The sequence below is a fragment of the Mesoplodon bidens genome (genome assembly GCF_964165515.1).
Source record: "Mesoplodon bidens genome assembly, chromosome: 8".
Classification (NCBI taxonomy): domain Eukaryota; kingdom Metazoa; phylum Chordata; class Mammalia; order Artiodactyla; family Ziphiidae; genus Mesoplodon; species Mesoplodon bidens.
The window spans coordinates 15,952,630-15,971,081 of record NC_138165.1 but is presented as its reverse complement, the minus strand read 5'-3'; the positions used below and the strand labels follow the sequence as shown (position 1 = coordinate 15,971,081).

General features: G+C 40.4%; 1 protein-coding gene and 1 long non-coding RNA gene across 3 annotated transcripts in view; one reads left to right on the top strand and one right to left on the bottom strand.

The window, feature by feature from the left end:
* Positions 1–3,220, top strand: part of PTPN4 (protein tyrosine phosphatase non-receptor type 4) — a 183,426-nt gene extending 180,206 nt beyond the window's left edge. For both annotated transcript variants that reach the window (XM_081242821.1, XM_081242820.1), the window contains one exon: positions 1,239–3,220. In XM_081242821.1, the coding sequence (XP_081098947.1) occupies positions 1,239–1,325 (87 nt within the window). In that variant the 3' untranslated portion in view covers positions 1,326–3,220. The remainder of the gene's footprint in view (positions 1–1,238) is intronic.
* On the bottom strand, positions 1,600–12,964 carry LOC308621947. Its single transcript, XR_014016546.1, has 3 exons — positions 12,817–12,964; positions 12,609–12,727; positions 1,600–1,679 (listed from the first exon to the last, which is right to left on the bottom strand). It is a non-coding gene; the product is annotated as an uncharacterized lncRNA (long non-coding RNA).
* Between the last annotated feature and the right edge of the window lie 5,488 nt (positions 12,965–18,452).

Genomic DNA, 18,452 nt, shown 5'->3' with positions numbered 1-18,452 from the left:
TCCACAGACAAAAGGCAGGCTGAGGACATGGGGGGCATAGACCATAGGGCCCTGCTGTGTTTCAGGGCTTCCAATACAGACTCAGACCACAGTGTTTTCACTTACCATTTTCTGCTTATATCTTTGTCCCTTTTCTTCTTTAACAAGAATGCTGGTTCTCTACAACACCAGAAATGAAAGACAGCATATCACAAGTCCTCATTTGTTTTATTTCATGTGACCCAGCAGCCGTCTCAGAATAGCAAAACTAACACTACCAACAGTATCGTTACCAACCAAAAAGAATTTGCAATTCTTTCCACAGTTCTTTTTGCTTTGGGATATATATTCTACAGAGATATACAGTTAAATTACTGTTTCAAAGTCCTTTGAAACAGCTCCTCTGTATGTGGTTATGCCATCAACTAGATACATACATTGATATGTTTTATATTTTCAATTTATAGAGGCTTTTAAAATTAATGTTTTAATTATGGGGTATCTTTACATGGTTCCAAAGTAAAATCTATAAAAGAAGGAAGTATATTCTCTATCTCTCTCCTTCACCCTGTTCACTCCTTTCCTTATAGGAAACCTTTTTTTTTTTATGATTTATCCTTCCCTTGCTTTTTTCTTAACATACATTTTGAGATAGTCCATATTTGTATTCCCCCCCTTTCTCTTATAAAGATAATATATTGTATGCACTCTTCTCTGCCTTGCTTTTTTTACTGAACAAAATATCCGGGAATCAGTCTGTAGCAGTCTGTAGACTTCTTTTCCTTTCCCCCCCATTTCATAGTACCGCACTTTGAGGATGTACCAGATTACTCACCCAGTCCCTTACTGATGACGATTTGAATTGTTTCTACTTTTTTGTCATTATAAGTAATCCGCAGTGAATAGCCTCATTTCTGAATAAATATTTTTATTTCTTTTTCTAGTTGATCTTCTAGATAGATTCCTAGAAGTGGGATTGCTGGGTCAATGGGTAAATTAATGTAATTTTGTTAGATGATGCCAATTGTCCATCCATAGGGACTGTAGTATTTAACATTCCTACTAGCAATGTATGAGTGAGTTTTGCCGACAAAATATGCTGTCAAACTTTTTTTGCCAGTCTCTTGGTGAAAGATGGTATCTCTGTGCAGTTTTACTTTGTATTACTTGTATAAGCAAGCCAAGTGAGATGTTTGTCTATCTTTGTTTGTTTCCTAGTTTTTCTGATCAATTCTGTTTTTTTATATTTTATTTTTCAGAGTCAATACAGATTTGTATGTGAAGCTATTTTGAAAGTTTATGAAGAAGGATTTGTTAAACCTTTAACGACATCATCAAATAAATAAGAAAGCAAAGGTCTGGGATATGTGTTGGAAGACTGCTTTCCATTATATTCACTGTGCCATAATACTGCTTGCAGGAAATGGCATCTAAACAGACAAAAAAAAAAATGAAGAACTAACAAAAACTGAAAACTTCAGCACTGTTGCACTTTATGTTTCAAAAAAGAGTCACTCTCTCAAAATCTGTAATTCATGTGTTTGAAGACTCTTTCATGCTTTGCTCCGAACAAATAGTGAATAACTGAGTACGTTCAGGGTAATTTACGAAATCTTGTGGTGGTGCCATGCAGTCCCCTTCTGGTAGAATTGCCACAAACAAGGCTCAGAATTCTCATCGTCTCTGTTGTACACCTGTATCTTGAAAGCAAAAAGAAGTCAACATCAGGAGTCAGCTCTGGTGTTTCCCAGTGATTCATGTTCTTACTATACTGGTTACCAGATGTTACTTTTTAAATGTTAGCAATATCATTCTCAATATTAGCCAATACACTGCCTATGGATGCAGCACATCTTTCCCTACACTTCCCCCCATAGAGACCTGCTGTTTGGAAGAAGAAAGGTGGAATTTGCTTTTCCCAGGAAATGCTGCACATTGTCCATTTACCAGCATCTTATAGAAAGTATAAATAAGAATCTACAAATTTTCTTTTTTTTTTTTTGCGGTACGCGGGCCTCTCACTGTTGTGGCCTCTCCCATTGCGGAGCACAGGCTCCGGACGCGCAGGCTCAGCGGCCATGGCTCACGGGCCCAGCCGCTCCGAGGCATGTGGGATCCTCCCGGACCGGGGCACGAACCCGTGTCCCCTGCATCGGCAGGCGGACTCTCAACCACTGCGCCACCAGGGAAGCCCTACAAATTTTCTTGAATTTAATAATGTAACTTATATTTATCATAAGGTTGGCTTATTCCAAATCATGTGATTTCACATACTTGATGTAAAGGAATGCATGCATTGTGTCTTAACCCCTTAAGTGCCTTGAGACGTCTTTGTATGTCTAATGAAAAGGCACTCCTCCTTTGGCCCCACTAGGAGGTATGTATGTATATTGTACATTTACAGTTTTATGCATTTTGAATCAGTTCACATTTTTTAAAATAGCTTCTCGTATTGAGAGTTATGCAGTCAAAGAAGAGTAATGAAATTCTGTTTCTTACTCAATTCCTATATTTTGCCACAAGAAGCCAAGATAATTTGTGTTCTACTGAGTGAACGCTCTGCTGCTATGGAATTACTCAAAACCTGCACATTCCTTTCCTGAGGGACAGGGGTTACAGTTTAGCAGCTGAAGTTTAAAAGATGCTTTATTCTTCAAATTTCTTATTTATTTTATCCCTAACTTTAGAAATAGCATCTACTATACGCATTAAACATACGGAAACTCTAAACTAAAGTTAGAGCAGCTAATTGTGACTTGTTTCTATCACTAAGTAAATGATCAGCATTCATTTCATTTCTTACCAAGCTTTGTTCACACTGGTCTGTTGGTTGGCAGACCACAAACGAGGGATGAAACGTCACTGAGTGTTTCTAATTGTAATCCCTCAATAGCTGAAATGAGGGCTTTCTTGTCATTTTTGTGTACAATTAAGTTGCTCCAGTTTATATATACTTATTAAGTTATAAGCATGTTAATATGGAGAGTTTTGATTGTCCAGCCTGATGGAGGACCTGATTCCCTTTAAGGATGTGTATATTCTCCTCTTCAGGTTTTTTAATTTTTAAGTCCTCAGAGAGATAGAACTTTGAAATTGCCCAATTTTAATATAAGTGGAAATTTTCTCAGCTATTGAAATGTTATATTACACAATTAGTTTCTATGGATTATGGTTAAAATAGATTCACTTACTAGTGGTTTCTGAATATTTCTGTATAGTCTTGATAAAATTTACAGTTGAATGGTAGATATTTTGGAATGTCATTTAGTATGAGCGGGAGAATGTACATTTTTAAATCTTCAGTATAATCTAAATGATGTTATTTCAAATATTCAAAATCCATAATAGTAAATTTTAGGAAGTTAAGTCCTAAACATTAATAGCCAAGATACCAAATACATTACTGTATTAAAATATTTTACCTTTTTTTTAAAGAGAAAAGTAAGCATGACCTTTATGTCAAAGAGAAATTCTTGTATCTATTTCTGAATTTCACAGTCAAGACAGTATAAGATAGTGAATAACTCTGTACAGTCTTTTTTGAACATTCCGCTCTTTGCCAGCAGATAGATGTGATTCAGGCTGCTGTACAACATCATGGTAAGTTGGAAAGTGAAAGAATAAAATGTCAGGGATCTAAGAATTAATAACTGTTTTGGCAGTAGTTTTTCACCTGAATTAAAAAGAAAACCTATCCTAACTATATGGACAGAATATGACAACCATAGATAAAAAGATAAAGTTATATAGACATAAACAGATAAATGTCATGGTTGGCATGTTCTTTGATTTAGGGCTCTGTTTACACTTCTGAGAGTAACTCTAATAATTTGTTGGCAGTGAGCACTTCTGCCTTTCATTGGAAGCGCCGAGTCCTAACCACTGGACGGCCAGGGAAGTCCTTGCCTGAGAATGTTTTTAATCTGTTTGTCAACCTAAATAGGGTTCTAGGAATAATCCCAGCTTTCATACACCAAGTAGTTCTAGATTCCACTCATATCAGTGTAATAGTGTGTAACAAAATGCCAGATTTCTTGTACCTAAACTACCCTCCCCCTCCAGCGGCCAGTTCCCCCCCACCCCCACCCCCACCCCCCTGCAACACACACACACACTCAAGAAATCAGTGCTGACTGTTATTCTCACAACTGGAAATAGGTATTGGTGAATCAAGGGGCTTTTGCAAATGCTAAGAAATGTTTGTAAAAACCTTTCCTCTCTGATTTAGGATGGTTTTACCAGGTTCATTTTAGGTCTTACACTGAACATCTGGTTTGTGTCAGCACTGTGTACATAGGTTGAGGAATATTTTGGAATAGGCCGCATTCACAAGAGGAATACCTGGTAGTATTTGTTAAACCAGTGCATACGTCCAAAACTGAGGCAGAGTAAATAGCATCAGCAACCCTTTCCCTCGTGCGGCCTGCCCAGTACAAGTGGGGAGCGGTGACCATGTTGGTTAAGAGTAAAGAGAAAATTGACAGATTACAAACTGACTTCAAGTGTGTAAACCATGTTAAGCCATTAAGACAGTTACTTGAAGGTTTCAAGTGCTAATATATACACAGAGAGATGCTTTTGTGCGATGGTGCATATGTTGTTTCACAAAGGCTAATACAAACAGGGGTAAAGGACTGTGGTACCTGTAGAGTTGTTTATAATCTGTTGGCAGGTCTGACCAGGTCTGATCAGGTATTGGAACAAAGGCCTCCCATCTGCACCACAAGTACTACAACCTGAGCGCTGAAAGAAACTTGAAAGATTTTATCCAGTCTCACCTTCTATTCTTATAGGCAACGTATGTGAATATCATAAATTCTTGTGAAGTTTAGCCTATTTCAGTTCAAGAATTATACTCAGGCAGTGTTTTTACTTAATAACTTGATGACCTTAGAAGATGTCATTTAATTTAGAGAACAAGTAGGCTTTAAAAAGCAATCCTAATTAGGACCCCAACTCTGCTTGTTTAGGCTGATATACATGCAGTGTGAAAACATTCTGAAATGCAAATTAGAGGACTAATTTTTAAAAGCACTTAAAACATAGAACTAAGATTTAGAATGTATGTCCACTTATAATTAAATAATTTATGTTCATAATGTGAACGTGCAGTAGAATTAAAGCATTACTTGTTTTATAATCTTATCGGGAAGGGAGAAGGAAACAAGAATTTTTAACAATGTTCTATTTAATACCCGTGTTTTGAATATTTAAAGGTATTCTGATGGTAAGATTGCCAAAGTAGTTTTGAATTCATAAAAATTATTTATGCCACAATAGTGTGGGATATGTTTACACCTCTTTTATTTTGTAGTAATTATTTTGTAGTTTAGGTGAATTTGCATTTAAGTCACCTACATTAAGATAAATATTTGTTGAAGCCAACATCTTTTAATAATAAGAGGAGAGAGAGAAATTATGCCACAGCTTTCTTGTATGTAAGCTGCCATATCAACAAAGTAACTATATTAACACGCTTACTTCCCACGTTTACTTCAGCTAGCCAACCACAATTTCTGCAACCATTTTTTTTTTCTGGTGTTTCCTCTAAGTAAAATACCTGTTTTTAAAACCCACTGGATTAATTTTATCAAATATCAGAATTACTGATCTGTTGGCAAAGATTTATTGGGGTCTCTGTGATCACAACACAGCTTGTAGCAACTGTTTTATAAAGTTTTTAGAAAACTGAATAGCTCCAAAGGAATTTGTATAATAACAAAACTTATTTGAGGGCTAACTGCGAATAGATAATTTCAGCCATTTTATAGAGAGCCCATGAAAGTAATTCCTAAATTGTACTTTTTGGGTTTAACTTACTTTTCAAAATCTGCAACTATTTTCAACACAATGTTTTATTACACACAGACTTCATTTATTCTCAGCAGCAATTCCTACAATAAGCCTTTCAATGTTACCAAAAACAAGCCCTATTTCAGTGAGAAATTAGACATTTTATTTTTATAATCTGGGTGAAATTGTGGGTAGACACCAAATAGTTATTTCTGTTTCCATATCTAAATTTGCTGCTACTTACTTGTATGTTTTTCTACTGCAGTTTACTGTTGATTTCTAAAGCTTCCTAGTCATTGTTATCTTTATTGTAGTAATACAAGCTAAATGGGCAGCCAGAGGTAGAATCCACTGGGGTACCATCCATCAACATTGACTAGGTAGGGTTCAGCACATAAATAAGTAAACCAATTTTTTTTTTAATTTACGAAGTGAAAGGTATTAGCAATATTGCAAGTTAAAGACTACAATTTTAGGAGGAGGTTGTAATGTTTAACTTCCTGAAACCTTTTAAAATTTTCAATACAGGAATGAAAATGTTTGAAAGCCTTGTAAATGCTCGTAGAAGTTTCAGTTAAACACTGTAGAATTTTCCTACCTATTGTTGCTTAAATGATATAGAAAATATTTTTCTATGGAAAAAAGATTGAAACTGTTAACTTCTTTTGCTTCATTGTTTAAAAAGGAAAAAATGATATTTGTATGTCTTTCATGCTGTAAAGAAATGAATGTATCTTTCAGATGTTATTAGAATTAAGACTTGATTCTAAGGATACTCTTTGTTTAAAAAAAAGTTAGCAAGGGATTGAAAAGGAAAGGAAGAGTGTTTTCCACTTCATTCTACAAAATGCAATTTTAGAAGAAAAATGTAATTTTCTTTATATAAGAGCAATCATTATTGAAGCATATTTCAATATTTCAAATACCTTCTTTTTCACTTTGCTTTGTGTTAACTCTAGAAATTTTCAAAAAAAAATGTGTGCATACTGTTTTTAAGTGTAAAATAATTGAATTCTAGACTTCTGGAGTGTGTAGGGGTACATGTGTTTGAGGGTAAGCGTTCTGCTCCATGCGTTTACTGTGAAGGAAAGTTCTCAGGCTTTGTCACTGTGCCAGCCACAAATGAGGACAGCACTCTGAGCGTGTGACTTCGGTGAAGCCAGAAAACCGTGCCTAAGTGTCACCACAGTAAATATGTGCAGAGGCCCTGACAAATAAATAGTTTGCTTTCTGTTCTCAGTATCTTGGACAAGTAAGACCACTGAGCCCAACTCTGACGTGTAGCAGTGGTGTCTTACATGATTAAGGGTTTATTAATTTAGCTGAACAGAAGACAGAAAAAGCCCTACATTGTAAACCAACAGGCATAATTTGTTCAACAATTTCTTTGAAAGGTAGTATTTATTGTTCATCACTCACTAAGCTTGGCTCAGTGGGGCCTTTGTTATGTTGACTCCTACTTCCATCCCCCCAACTTAAAAAAAAATTATTAATCTCCCTTTACGGTAGAGTCTTTGTGAAGTAAGGTAATCTTTTCCTTCATTCACTTTTGTTACAGTTGTTGAAGGATTAAAATCAGGCCCCCTCAACCCTGAGAGTTTCCAAAATTTAGCAAATACTACTTCTGATAATCTTAACTAAAATGTCACATTACTACATGAAGTTAACACCATGAAGCCATCAAGGAGACTCAGCCCTACTTACAGTCTTAGACTGAAAGAGGTGCTGATTTGTGGTTTCACTAAATCCACTGTAGTCACACTTGAACCCGTTTTACCTTTTATTGAAAGAAGCCTTTTCGTTTCTACTCCTGAATTGTAGTGTTCCAGTTTTTTGCCTTCCTGAGCAGGAAAATTTCAACCCAATTCTGGGAGTCTCTGGCACTCATCTTTTCCCACCCTTCAGTGAGTTGACAAGATTATTCATGCTTTCCTGTGTTCTGTAGAGTAGGTCAGATTTCAATGCTGACATTGATTTCTTGAATTTCAAACAGCACTTTATTTCATGCTTACTACTGACTTAATTTATACATTTAAAGGTAAAATTTATCCCAGGAGTTTTGTAAATACGGAAAAATACAATGGATTAGCATGTAGAACTCATTGGATTGGACCGAAGTTTAAATGCTTTACCATGATCTCTTGATCGTTTGATATTTAAAAGGTAACTTGTGTGATTTTAACTTTGCCACTTTTTTTGTAATTTATTTAGTACAATAAAGGCTACCCAGTTGATAGTCTTGCTGGACTCTGAGTTCTCTCAGCTAGCTTCAGCCAAGTTTGATTCACTATAATCATTCTGCTTTGCATTTTTGTACATTACTTGAACACCTGGAAACCCATCTGTTTGGTTTTGAGTTAGTTGTATTAGGCGTTAAGTCAGTGCTTCACCACCAGTAAGTTGAAGGGGGCAAAGTCCTGACACTTCGTATACATGTTGAGGGGCAGGATTTAAGAGACTAAAAGTTTACATTAAGCTGTTTTCATTTTCTGTCATTAGAATATTTCTGCTTAGGCAAATAAAAGCTGTCCAGCCCGGTGTTCTGTAGCATCAGGAAGTTGCAGTTACAATCCATATGGTAATCTTTTCAAATAAGAAAAGCTAGTCTTTATTTTCTACAGTGTAGGCTTAATTTTAGGACAGATAGTTTACTATATACTCATCAATGATATTTTTAAGTAGTAGTTTTAAAGATATTTCTATGTAGAGGCTGTTTTAATTTGGGAATTTTTTTTCTTGTAACAGGTGCTATATGTAAATATGAAGGGCAAAAAGTCATTTAGTTAAAAGTCTAGTTTATTTCCTAATTAAATTATGATTTTACATATTTGCTGCCATTTCACGTTTGATTGTACTGAACTAAATAGAATTAGCCTCTTAATTTTTAAAATTCTCTTTCCCTGTTTCACAAAAATAGCTCTTTCCATATGGTTTCCCACCCATAGTTAGGAGACAAAGAAGCTTAGGGCTCACTTAAAATGTTTAAGCTTGAATTTGGTCAACAGTGGATAATTTGAAATCATCACTATGCATTTGTCACTGCAGCTTACTGTGTGCTTGAAAGGCCTTGTGGATTTGTCTTAATTTCAGTGAAAAATCAGAATTCCTGCAATGAGTTTCATGTAAAAAAAACCTGAATACTAACAGCAAACAGGATAAAAATGTTGATTTGCATTAAAACTGTTTTAACCCTAAGAGCAGTTTATGTTATATGAAATGCTATTATTATACATATTTTGTTGGCCATAATTCATTTTGATTGAGAACTAGTTGTTCAGGTTCAAACGTGAAAAAACTCTAGCTGTGACTTTAAATTGTTCAACTGCAAAATAAAGATGTGCTTTAGTAATTTAAGTATAGGAGTTTTGAAGGTTATTTTATGGGAGTTTTTGTTGTTGGGCTTTTCAAACAGTGGTTAGTTTTTTTCATTAGTGGGTGATTATAAGAGACTAGGAGAATGCTAAAGGCAAAATTTATTTCTAGAATTACACAGTGGCTGTGTTTGGGGGTGGGTGGGTCAGTCAGGAACTAAAAGGGATTTAGAAGATTAAAGAATGTCTGATGAGAAGCTCCTCCTTCACTGTGGCCACGGCTGGATTCCTCTTCTCCCAGCCCCAGCCTCTCTACTCCGGTATTCCTACCCTAAGACCTTGTCAGTCAAAGTGAAGGACCTCTCTTCATGTGCCTGAAGCCCACGTGCCTCATACCTTCCCCAAGTGCAGTTAGGTATGCCATCTGTCATCTGTAAGAAAATTTCTTGGAGAAAATAATATTTAATCTTATATCTAGAAATAAGGCAAAAGTAAATGCCATGCCTCTTATGTACATGATACTAAAACTTTAAACAGTATAAGGAAGACTCAGGAGTTGTGAAAGCCTCTTTCCCATGCCCCGCCCCTAAGAATAGTACCCCTCAAACAAATGGCAACCTTAAATTTCGTGTCTTCTAGGGGAAAATGTTGCACAAGCATTAGCGCGTACATATACGTTTTGCTAAGGCCAAAGGGATTGTACAATATATTCTGCAGCTTGCTTTTTCATCTTGGAAGTATCTGCATACCAACACACTCAGATCTACCTCATTCTTTTGACACAGCGTTGACCTCCATCATACGGATGGATATGCCGTAATGTAATTTCTTGATGGACATTTGTTTCCAGTTTATGTACTCTAGAAACAACGCTGCAGTGAGCATCCTCATGCAAATATTTTCACTAATCATTGCAAGTCTACACATAGGGTCAGTTTCTAGCAAGAGGATTGCTAAGCATTAGGCACCTGCATTTTTAAATGTGAATAGTTGCTCTCAGAGAAGATGATATCACTTTATGCTTCCACCAAACATATAAGAATGTCTGTTTCCCTACATTCTGATTAGGACTGATATCAAACTTCATTTATTTGCTCATCTCATGAAAGAAATATCTTATTTTGACATACATTTTATTTATAAAGAGGTTGGATAGATTTTCATATCTTTATTGATCTCTTGTATTTCTTGTTCTCTAAATTCCATATCAATATCCTTTGCTCACTTTTACATCAGGTTGTTTAATGTTTTATTTATATGAGATGTTGGAAATTAAATTAGTCATTTGACAGTCACACGTGTTGCAAAACCTGTTTCATATGGTGTTCTTTGTCTTTTGACTATTCTTATTTGGGACTGGTGGGTATGACGATATTTTTAATACTTTTATAAAACAAATGTATCAATCTGCACCTTTAAGACTTCTGAATTTGGAGCATACTTGCAAAAGCTTTACTCTAATTCCTATTAACATTCTATCTGTGACTGAAGCTTTCTTAAGCACCATCCAGACAACCTACTCAGTATCCTGGCGCGTTGCTTTCTGCTCCCGCCCCCCCGCTTGCCACCACTGACTGCTCTTAATTATGCCCGAGTTCTGCTAGTTCCACCAAGTACGTTGTAAGCTTACTAAAACCAGCTGTGTTTATTTGCTAACCTACATCTGCAAATTTACTTATCTTCATTATATCATTTAATTAATTATATGTTACATAAGCCAATGAAATGTGCGTGTGAAAAGAAAAAGGGTCGCGTTTTTCCGGAAGCTTTATACGGGTGTCATTAATATTTTCTCAAAAGTCTGAAAATTGGTATGAACTAGACAATTATGAGAAACTAACAGAAAAAAAATCGATATACTTGGGGTCTGTTTTTTGCAACAGACTAAGGGATTATTATAATTGGGCTCAAACACAAACGTATTCTTAGAGCCGGGCATGCACACAGCCCCGTGCACACGAGCGGCCTTCGAGATTCCCAGAAATGTGTCAGAGCTTTCCAGAGCCCCTCTGCACATCTGACTCCCCAGCTTTTCATTTTGAGCTCTGAGTTAGGTCAAAGAAAGTAACAGTTCTCTGGGAATGGGCTTTGAAGGAGTTCTGACTGTTCTGCTCCCTCAAGTGGCCCTTTGGCTGCTGGTTTCAAGGCTGCAGAGGAACTGGGGAGAGCAAGCTGAGACCCAGGTCCGTTAAAGTGCCGCAAAACTCATTGCTCTGACCAACATTTAGCTATTTTCCTTGAATAAACACTTCGGGATTGTTGCAAGCCTTTGCTTAATATCCCGAGTTTGAAAAAGTTAATTCTGACCATGGTTTTTGGTTTTTTGGTTGCTTTTCTGGATTTTCCAAGGTCCCTACTCTGCCGTTTTCATGGACTGCACTTAACCCCTTGCCTTCAGACTCCTGGTCTTCCAACACATTCACCCGACTGTGTCCTGATTGACTTCTGGCTGTTGCCAGGAACCAGATCCACCCTCTGAGGATAAAGATTTGCTACCACTGTGAAGATCCAGAAGCCTGTGAAGTAGTTTCCACCTAAACTCACAGCTTCACCTCCCACTGCTTTCTTAGGCATTATAAGCACCAGGAATGAGGTACAAAAGCCCCTGAACTGCAATTGCCCACCACTGCTTTTGACCCTCACAACTGTGTCTCCATTTTACAGATGAGTTAAAACTCAGTTCATTCTTTGGAAGTTAAGTAGCTAGTGTGTCTAGGAGGTGTCTGACTCTACAGCCAAAGTTAATATTCTTTGAGAGAAATTATTTTTAAAAGAACAGTAGCAATTTTTATGTTTGAAAAATCATTGTCATAACTTTGACCTCATATTTCTAAATCAATTTTTGGAAAATAGGCATTTAAAATGTGATGATTCTCTCTTTAAAGGAAATTTGAGGTTTGGTTCATTTTTAACAAAACTAAATTCAAATTTTTTTGTGTATTTGGTTTATGTAAAATTAAATGAAATCCTCTTATGTATTGAAATAGGTGTAGAATCACAGGTTTTAAGATCTGGAAGAGATATCAGGAAGCATCTGTTCTTTTTTTTTTTTTTTTTTGCGGTATGGACCCAGCTGCTCCGCGTCATGTGGGATCTTCCCGGACCGGGGCACGAACCCATGTCCCCTGCACTGGCAGGCGGACTCTCAACCACTGCGCCACCAGGGAAGCCCTAGCATCTGTTCTAATTACCTCATTTTATTTTATTTTTTTTAAAGATTTATTTATTATTTATTTTTGGCCGTGTTGGGTCTTAGTTGCAGCACGTGGGATCTTTGTTAAGGCATGCGGGACTTTTGTTGCGGCACAGGCTTCTCTCTAGTTGTGGTGTGGCAGTTTTTCTCTCTCTAGTTGTGGCATGTGGGCTCTCTAGTTGAGGCGCACGAGCTCAGTAGTTGTGGCACACAGGCTTAGTTGCCCCGTGGCATGTGGGATCCTAGTTCCCTGACCAGGGAATCAAGCCCGCGTCCCCTGCATTGGAAGGCGGATTCTTTACCACTGGACCACCAGGGAAGTCCCAAATTACCTCATTTTATAGACGAGAAAACTAATGCCAGGAAAGATGGATGCTTGTCAGATGAATTCATGGCAGGGTAGTCACCACTGGTCTTTCTACTGTGCGGTCTCCTGATAGCTTGGCGGGTCCTGGAACCACAGGACAGTCACAGGCGTGGGGCAGTCATGTAAGGGCCCACCCCAGACTTAACCTTGCAACAAGATCCCAGGTGACTCACGTGGTGGCTCCTCCCCTCTTCTTCCCTGAAGTCTCTCAGTCCCTCGTGGTTTCACTGTCGGGCAAACCCAGTGGGATATGCTTTCACTTCCAGCTCTGTTTCCCAACGGCAGGAACTTGCCGGGAGCCATCCAGGGTTTCCTGACATTTTTTTTCCTATAGCAGAATAAAGAACGCGTGTCCACCACCAGATCAGCAGGGCTCTGTTCCAGATAATTCTGAACAAAATGATACATGAACTATGGATTCATGGAACACGAATGCTTAGGTCTATTGTCGTGAATCTCCAGAAGGAGGGAAAAGGCTGACTTTGTGCTCTGGAGAAGGGAGTGACTTGTCTCCAGTTTATCTTGCATCTCCCTTCTCTGCACCCCTCTATCCCAGCCCTCCCCCATTCTTTTAAGGTGTCCTTCAATTAGTCTATGTGGTTAATACTTCAGTGTGAATTAGTTTAAGCTCTTACACGTGCCAGGAATACTTGCAAGGAGAGAAAGGGTGAACTTTCAGACATGAGATTCTGGCTCAGGAAAGATTTAGCTGGGTAAAGGGAGCCACCCAAGCGCGTACAACCAGGCCCAGGCCACCACCCTGTTCCAGGAGCCCCCATCTCCCACTGGCAGCGCGGGTATCTTTGTCCCTTGGTCTATAACTTTTACATCATATGTAGCGTTGCGTGCTTCTGAAAACATTTTCAGTGAACTTATGTAAGTTTCATAACTACCCTCTTAGGAAGGTGGTATCATCCTCATTTCACAGACCTAACGTTATTTTGGATTTTGTAGCTTCTGAACTGAAGTCTAGACTCTGCGGTATGCTTATAAAACTCTGTCTTAGTGGTGCTTCCTGATTTTTTTTTTTAACTTATCTTACTTGTGTGCATTTTTGACTAGTCAGTGCTCTCCTGATCCAATGTCTGGAAAACAAGTTATTCCTGATTCCCGCTCTCTCAAGGGTCTTTTTTTTTTTTTAATTTTTTTCTTTTTTCTTTGTGTGTGTGTGTGTGTGTGTGTGGCTTAAAATAACAACAAATATTTATTATTGCTCACAGTTTCTGTGGGACAGGAGATAGGTGGTTCTGACTCAGCCACAGTTGCATATTGGTGGGGACTTTGTCATATGAAGGCTTAAAGGGCTTGGAGGATCCAGTGCAACATGACTCACCTACACAATGGGCAAGGGGGTGCTGGCTGTTGGTGGGAGGCCTCAGGTCCTCTCCATCCAGGTGGCTACACAGGGCTCCTTGAGTGTCTTCGTGACATGGTGGCTGCTGTCCCCTAGAGTGAGCAATCTAAGAGGGCAAGGCAGAAGCGGCACTGTCATTTATGATGGAAGTCACACACCATTCATCACTTCTGCAATGTTCTACTAATCACCAAGGGTCTTCTCAGTGGAGGCGTGTGGAAGGCAGGGCCCCTTCAGCCTCCAGGAGGACTGACTCTCATACTGGAACTCTCTCTGCTTCACTCCGCTCAGAATGCCTCAGCATGAACGGTCCCACCCGTGTGGACCAGTTCAGACAAACTGGCTGAGAAAGTAAGGAGCTTGGAAATCAAGGGGAGAGGGTTTTGCAGACTTGGGACCAGTGTCCTCAATTATTTAAAGGGCTGTGGTGTGGGGACTTCCCTGGTGGCACAGTGGTTAAGAATCCGCCTGCCAGTGTAGGGGACACGGGTTTGAGACCTGGTCAGGGAAGATTCCACATGCTGTGGAGCAACTAAGCCTGTGCGCCACAACTACTGAGCCTGTGCTCTACAGCCCATAAGCCACAACTGCTGAGCCTGTGTGCCACAACTACTGAGCCTGCACACCTAGAGCCCGTGCTCCACAACAAAGAGTAGCCCCCACTTGCCGCAACTAGAGAAAGCCCGCACACAGCAACCAAGACCCAACACAGCCAAAAAATTTTTTTAATTAATTAATTAAAACGAAATAAAGGGCTGTGGTGTGAAAGAGGGGCGATGTTTTTTCTTGTGGGCAAAGGTGGATTTACCGTGAAGATAATCAGGTTTAAGCTTTAGGGCTCCTGACTTGTATGGGCCCCTTCCAAGACCCTGTATCTCACTCTACTTTCAATCTTTAAATTTGTCTTATTTCACTTAAGCCTCCCCTCCCCCCACCAATTGTATTATATCATTTTCAGAACTAATAAAACCTGGATCTACCCCTTTCTGTGACTCCAGAGAGAGCAAAGCAGGACCTAAAATAGGAGTGGAAATCTAGGGTGAGGATGTTAGCTTAATAGAGGAAAATCTTTCCATGGCCAGGACTGTCCCACCAAAAATGGATTATTCTAGTAGGCACTTTCGATACCTTACCCACAGCCATTCTTCCTAACAACACCCCCTCTTTCCTGCTAATAGAACTTGGATTGGCTCAAGAAGTTAATGGTGAGCCCTTAATCTCAGAGGGAGCAGGCCCTTCCCCAAACCCCAAGTGTGAATTATAATTGGTCTAAACCAGTTATGGTATTCTCTCTCCCTATGGCCAGCGTGGGCAGGTAATCCCATTCTCACCAATGAGACAGGGCGTGGTGGGACTTCCTTCCCTGAATTAAAGACAAGGCTTCGCTGGGAATTCCCTGGCGGTCCAGTGGTTAAGACTCGGGGCTGTCACTGCCGTGGCATGGGTTTGATCCCTGGTCAGGGAACTAAGATCCTGCAAGCCTTGCAGCACAGCCAAAAAAAAAAAAAAAGCTTCGGGAAGAGAAGATCCTTTCCCCTTTCCCTTTCATTTCTGAAACTCAGATGGGGAGCTGACGATACTGCAGCCCTCTTGTGGCCAGTAGGCTAGAAGCATAAAAACCAGAGTCAACATACTAAGGATGACAGAACAGAAAGAGTAACAGTTCAGGATCCTGTTGGACTGTTGAGTTGAACCAATCTCTAGATTACGTATGTAAGAAAAATAGTCTACTGATTTTTTTAAGCTACAGTTAATTGTATTTTCTATTACTTGCAGCCAAGTGCATTATAACAATTCAGCTGTGTCCAAGGAGAGAGACTTCTGTCTCTGGTGGAAGGCAGTTAGAGGGCTAATTCACCGCAAAACAAGAATGCTGCAGAGGCTGTCTATGCCTGGGGGAGAGGATGAATTGTTAGGAGGAATAATCTTTCATGATTAGAGCACAAACAACCTCCTATGGCTTAGGCCCTTAGCTTGCATCCTCCAAGACGTCATACTTCCTTCAGCCTATAACCATATTTCTCAACCTATTTCTCTCACCCCACCTCACCCTTGACCGAGGTAGAAAAAAGGACGGAGCAGAGGACGGTTCCTCTAAAGTGGTGTGCTAGGCGACAACTTAGGACAAGGACGCTGGTTTAGAAGCACTGAGAGAAACTGCTTCCATTGTGGGTCAGGAAACAGGAAAAGTACAATACAGCTCTCAGCCCTGATAGACTGGGCGCGTGGCACTCAAGACCAGACCGTTCTCAAACAGGGTAACCTAACCCCAGGGAGACCTGAAGGGTTTCCACGGGGTACCTGGCCCAGAGAGCTGGTTCTTTTTTTTTTTTTTTTTTTTTTTTTAACTCTTTACTATGGAAAAAATTCAAACCTGTACATAAAATGGACAGAATAGTTGAGTGTACTTATCACCCAGCTTCACCCTGTGGCCCTTTATTGTTCCATCTATACATAAGCCACACTTCCCTACCCCCGTGTCAGCATCATTGTCATCACTGCTTTTTTTAAAAATTGAAGTCTAGTTGATTTACAATGTTGTGTTAATTTCTGCTGTACAGTAAAGTGACTTAGTTATATATATATATATTCTTTTTCATATTCTTTTCCATGATGGTTTATCACAGGATGTTGAATAGAGTTCCCTGTGCTCTACAGTAGGACCTTGTTGTTTATCCATTCTCTATATAATAGTTTGCATCTGCTGACCACAAACTCCCAGTCCATCCCTCCCTCAGCCCCTCCCCCTAGGCAATCACAAGTCTGTGAGTCTGTTTCTGCTTCGTAGATAAGTTTGTTTGTGTCATATTTTAGATTCCACATATAAGTGATATATGGTATTTGTCTCTTTGTGACTTACTTCACTTAGTATGATCATCTCTAGTCGCATACATGTTGCTGCAAGTGGCATTATTTCATTCTTTTTTATGGCTGTGTCATTGCTTTTTTATTGAGCTAAAGTTCAAAGATGACCACCAGCAGTTCCTCTCATCCCTGTACATCCGTGCTGCTCCTCCCATGAAGAAGTGATGAAAGTGGCTATAATTAAGATTGTAGTGATGGCTGCACGACTTCGTAAATACGCAAAAATCGTTGACGTGTACACTTTAAATGGAGGAATCACATCTCAATAAAGCTATTTTTAAAAAGTAGAGAAAGGAAACTTCTCTACTTTAATACTATTAAAAGAAAAAACAATAGAGGTGGAATCTTGTTTCCGCCCCTTTTGAAACGGGCCTGGCCTTCTGCCTCGCTTTAATCAGTAACCCGCAACGAAAGTGACAGCGTGTGACTTCTGGGCGTTGCCCTTACAGGCCTTGGAGCTTCAGTTCTCACTCTTTGAGGGGCTCCAGCCACTTCAACTACCCTACTCCAGACGCCCAAGAGAACTCAGCTGCTGCTAAGAGCCACCCCAGCTGAGATGCCACACGGACGAGTGAAGGCCTTTGGGCAACCCCAGCTCCTGTGGCACCGCAGCCCCCAGATGTGTCTCCCCAGACGACGGAGAGGGCTTGGGGTGGTGCGGGTTCAAAGGGGCAGCGCCAAACCCTAGGAAGGGTCCTTCTGCTTTCAGCCAGCAGGTCCTCCACTGAAGCCCTCGGAGCTTTGCCCAGGGCCCCGGAGCCCCTTCAGCTGGGCCCTGTCCTCTCTGACTTGTCGTCTCGGTCCCCCGCGGCCCTTCCCTCTGCCCCCGCCCCCAGGCACCTCGCTCTACTGAGCAGGCCGGGCCCAGCAGGGGCGCGCCTTCACCTCGTTCAGGCCTTCACTCCAAGGAGACCCTCCTCCTTCCCTGCGGGTCTGTGTAAGACCACCAGTCCTCACTCTGGCCCTGTCCCCCTTCTAGCTTTCTCTTTGTCACTTAGCAGGGCCTAACCCCAGTGCCCAGCTCTAACCACGAATACTAATAGTTGGTACTGAATCTTACTAACCGATGTCACTTACTTTCTGTCTCTCCTGCCAGCTCGGAAGGCGCATGAGGTCTCTTCGTGTGTCCTGTTTACCCGCCGTATCTCCGCTGCCCAGTACACACCCTGGCCCATCGCGGGCACTGACCTGAAGTCTCTGTACGGAGAAAGGATGCCACGTTCTCTGTTAAATAGAAATCTCCTATTTCCCGTCCGCTGCCTTACCGTTCTTCATGCATCTGTTCACCGTCTCTGTCCCCACTAGAATACAGCCGGGCAGTAAATATTTGCCGCGTGAATCAACTTGTTGAAGGACTGACAGCATGACCTAGCGTCACCTCCGTCCGCAGGTTAAGCGGCGGGCGCGCACCCCCCGGGTACCGGGCTTGGGCAGAGCCGCTTTAAACCAGCCACCAGAGCTCCCGCCTGGTCGGCATCGCCGCTTTAACCCGAGCATCTCCCCGCCCCGCAAGTTCCGGGGCGGTGTCGTTGCCCATTTAAGAGAGGCGTTCCCCGCCCCCAGGGCGGAGCTTAAGGGCTTTAAGGGGCG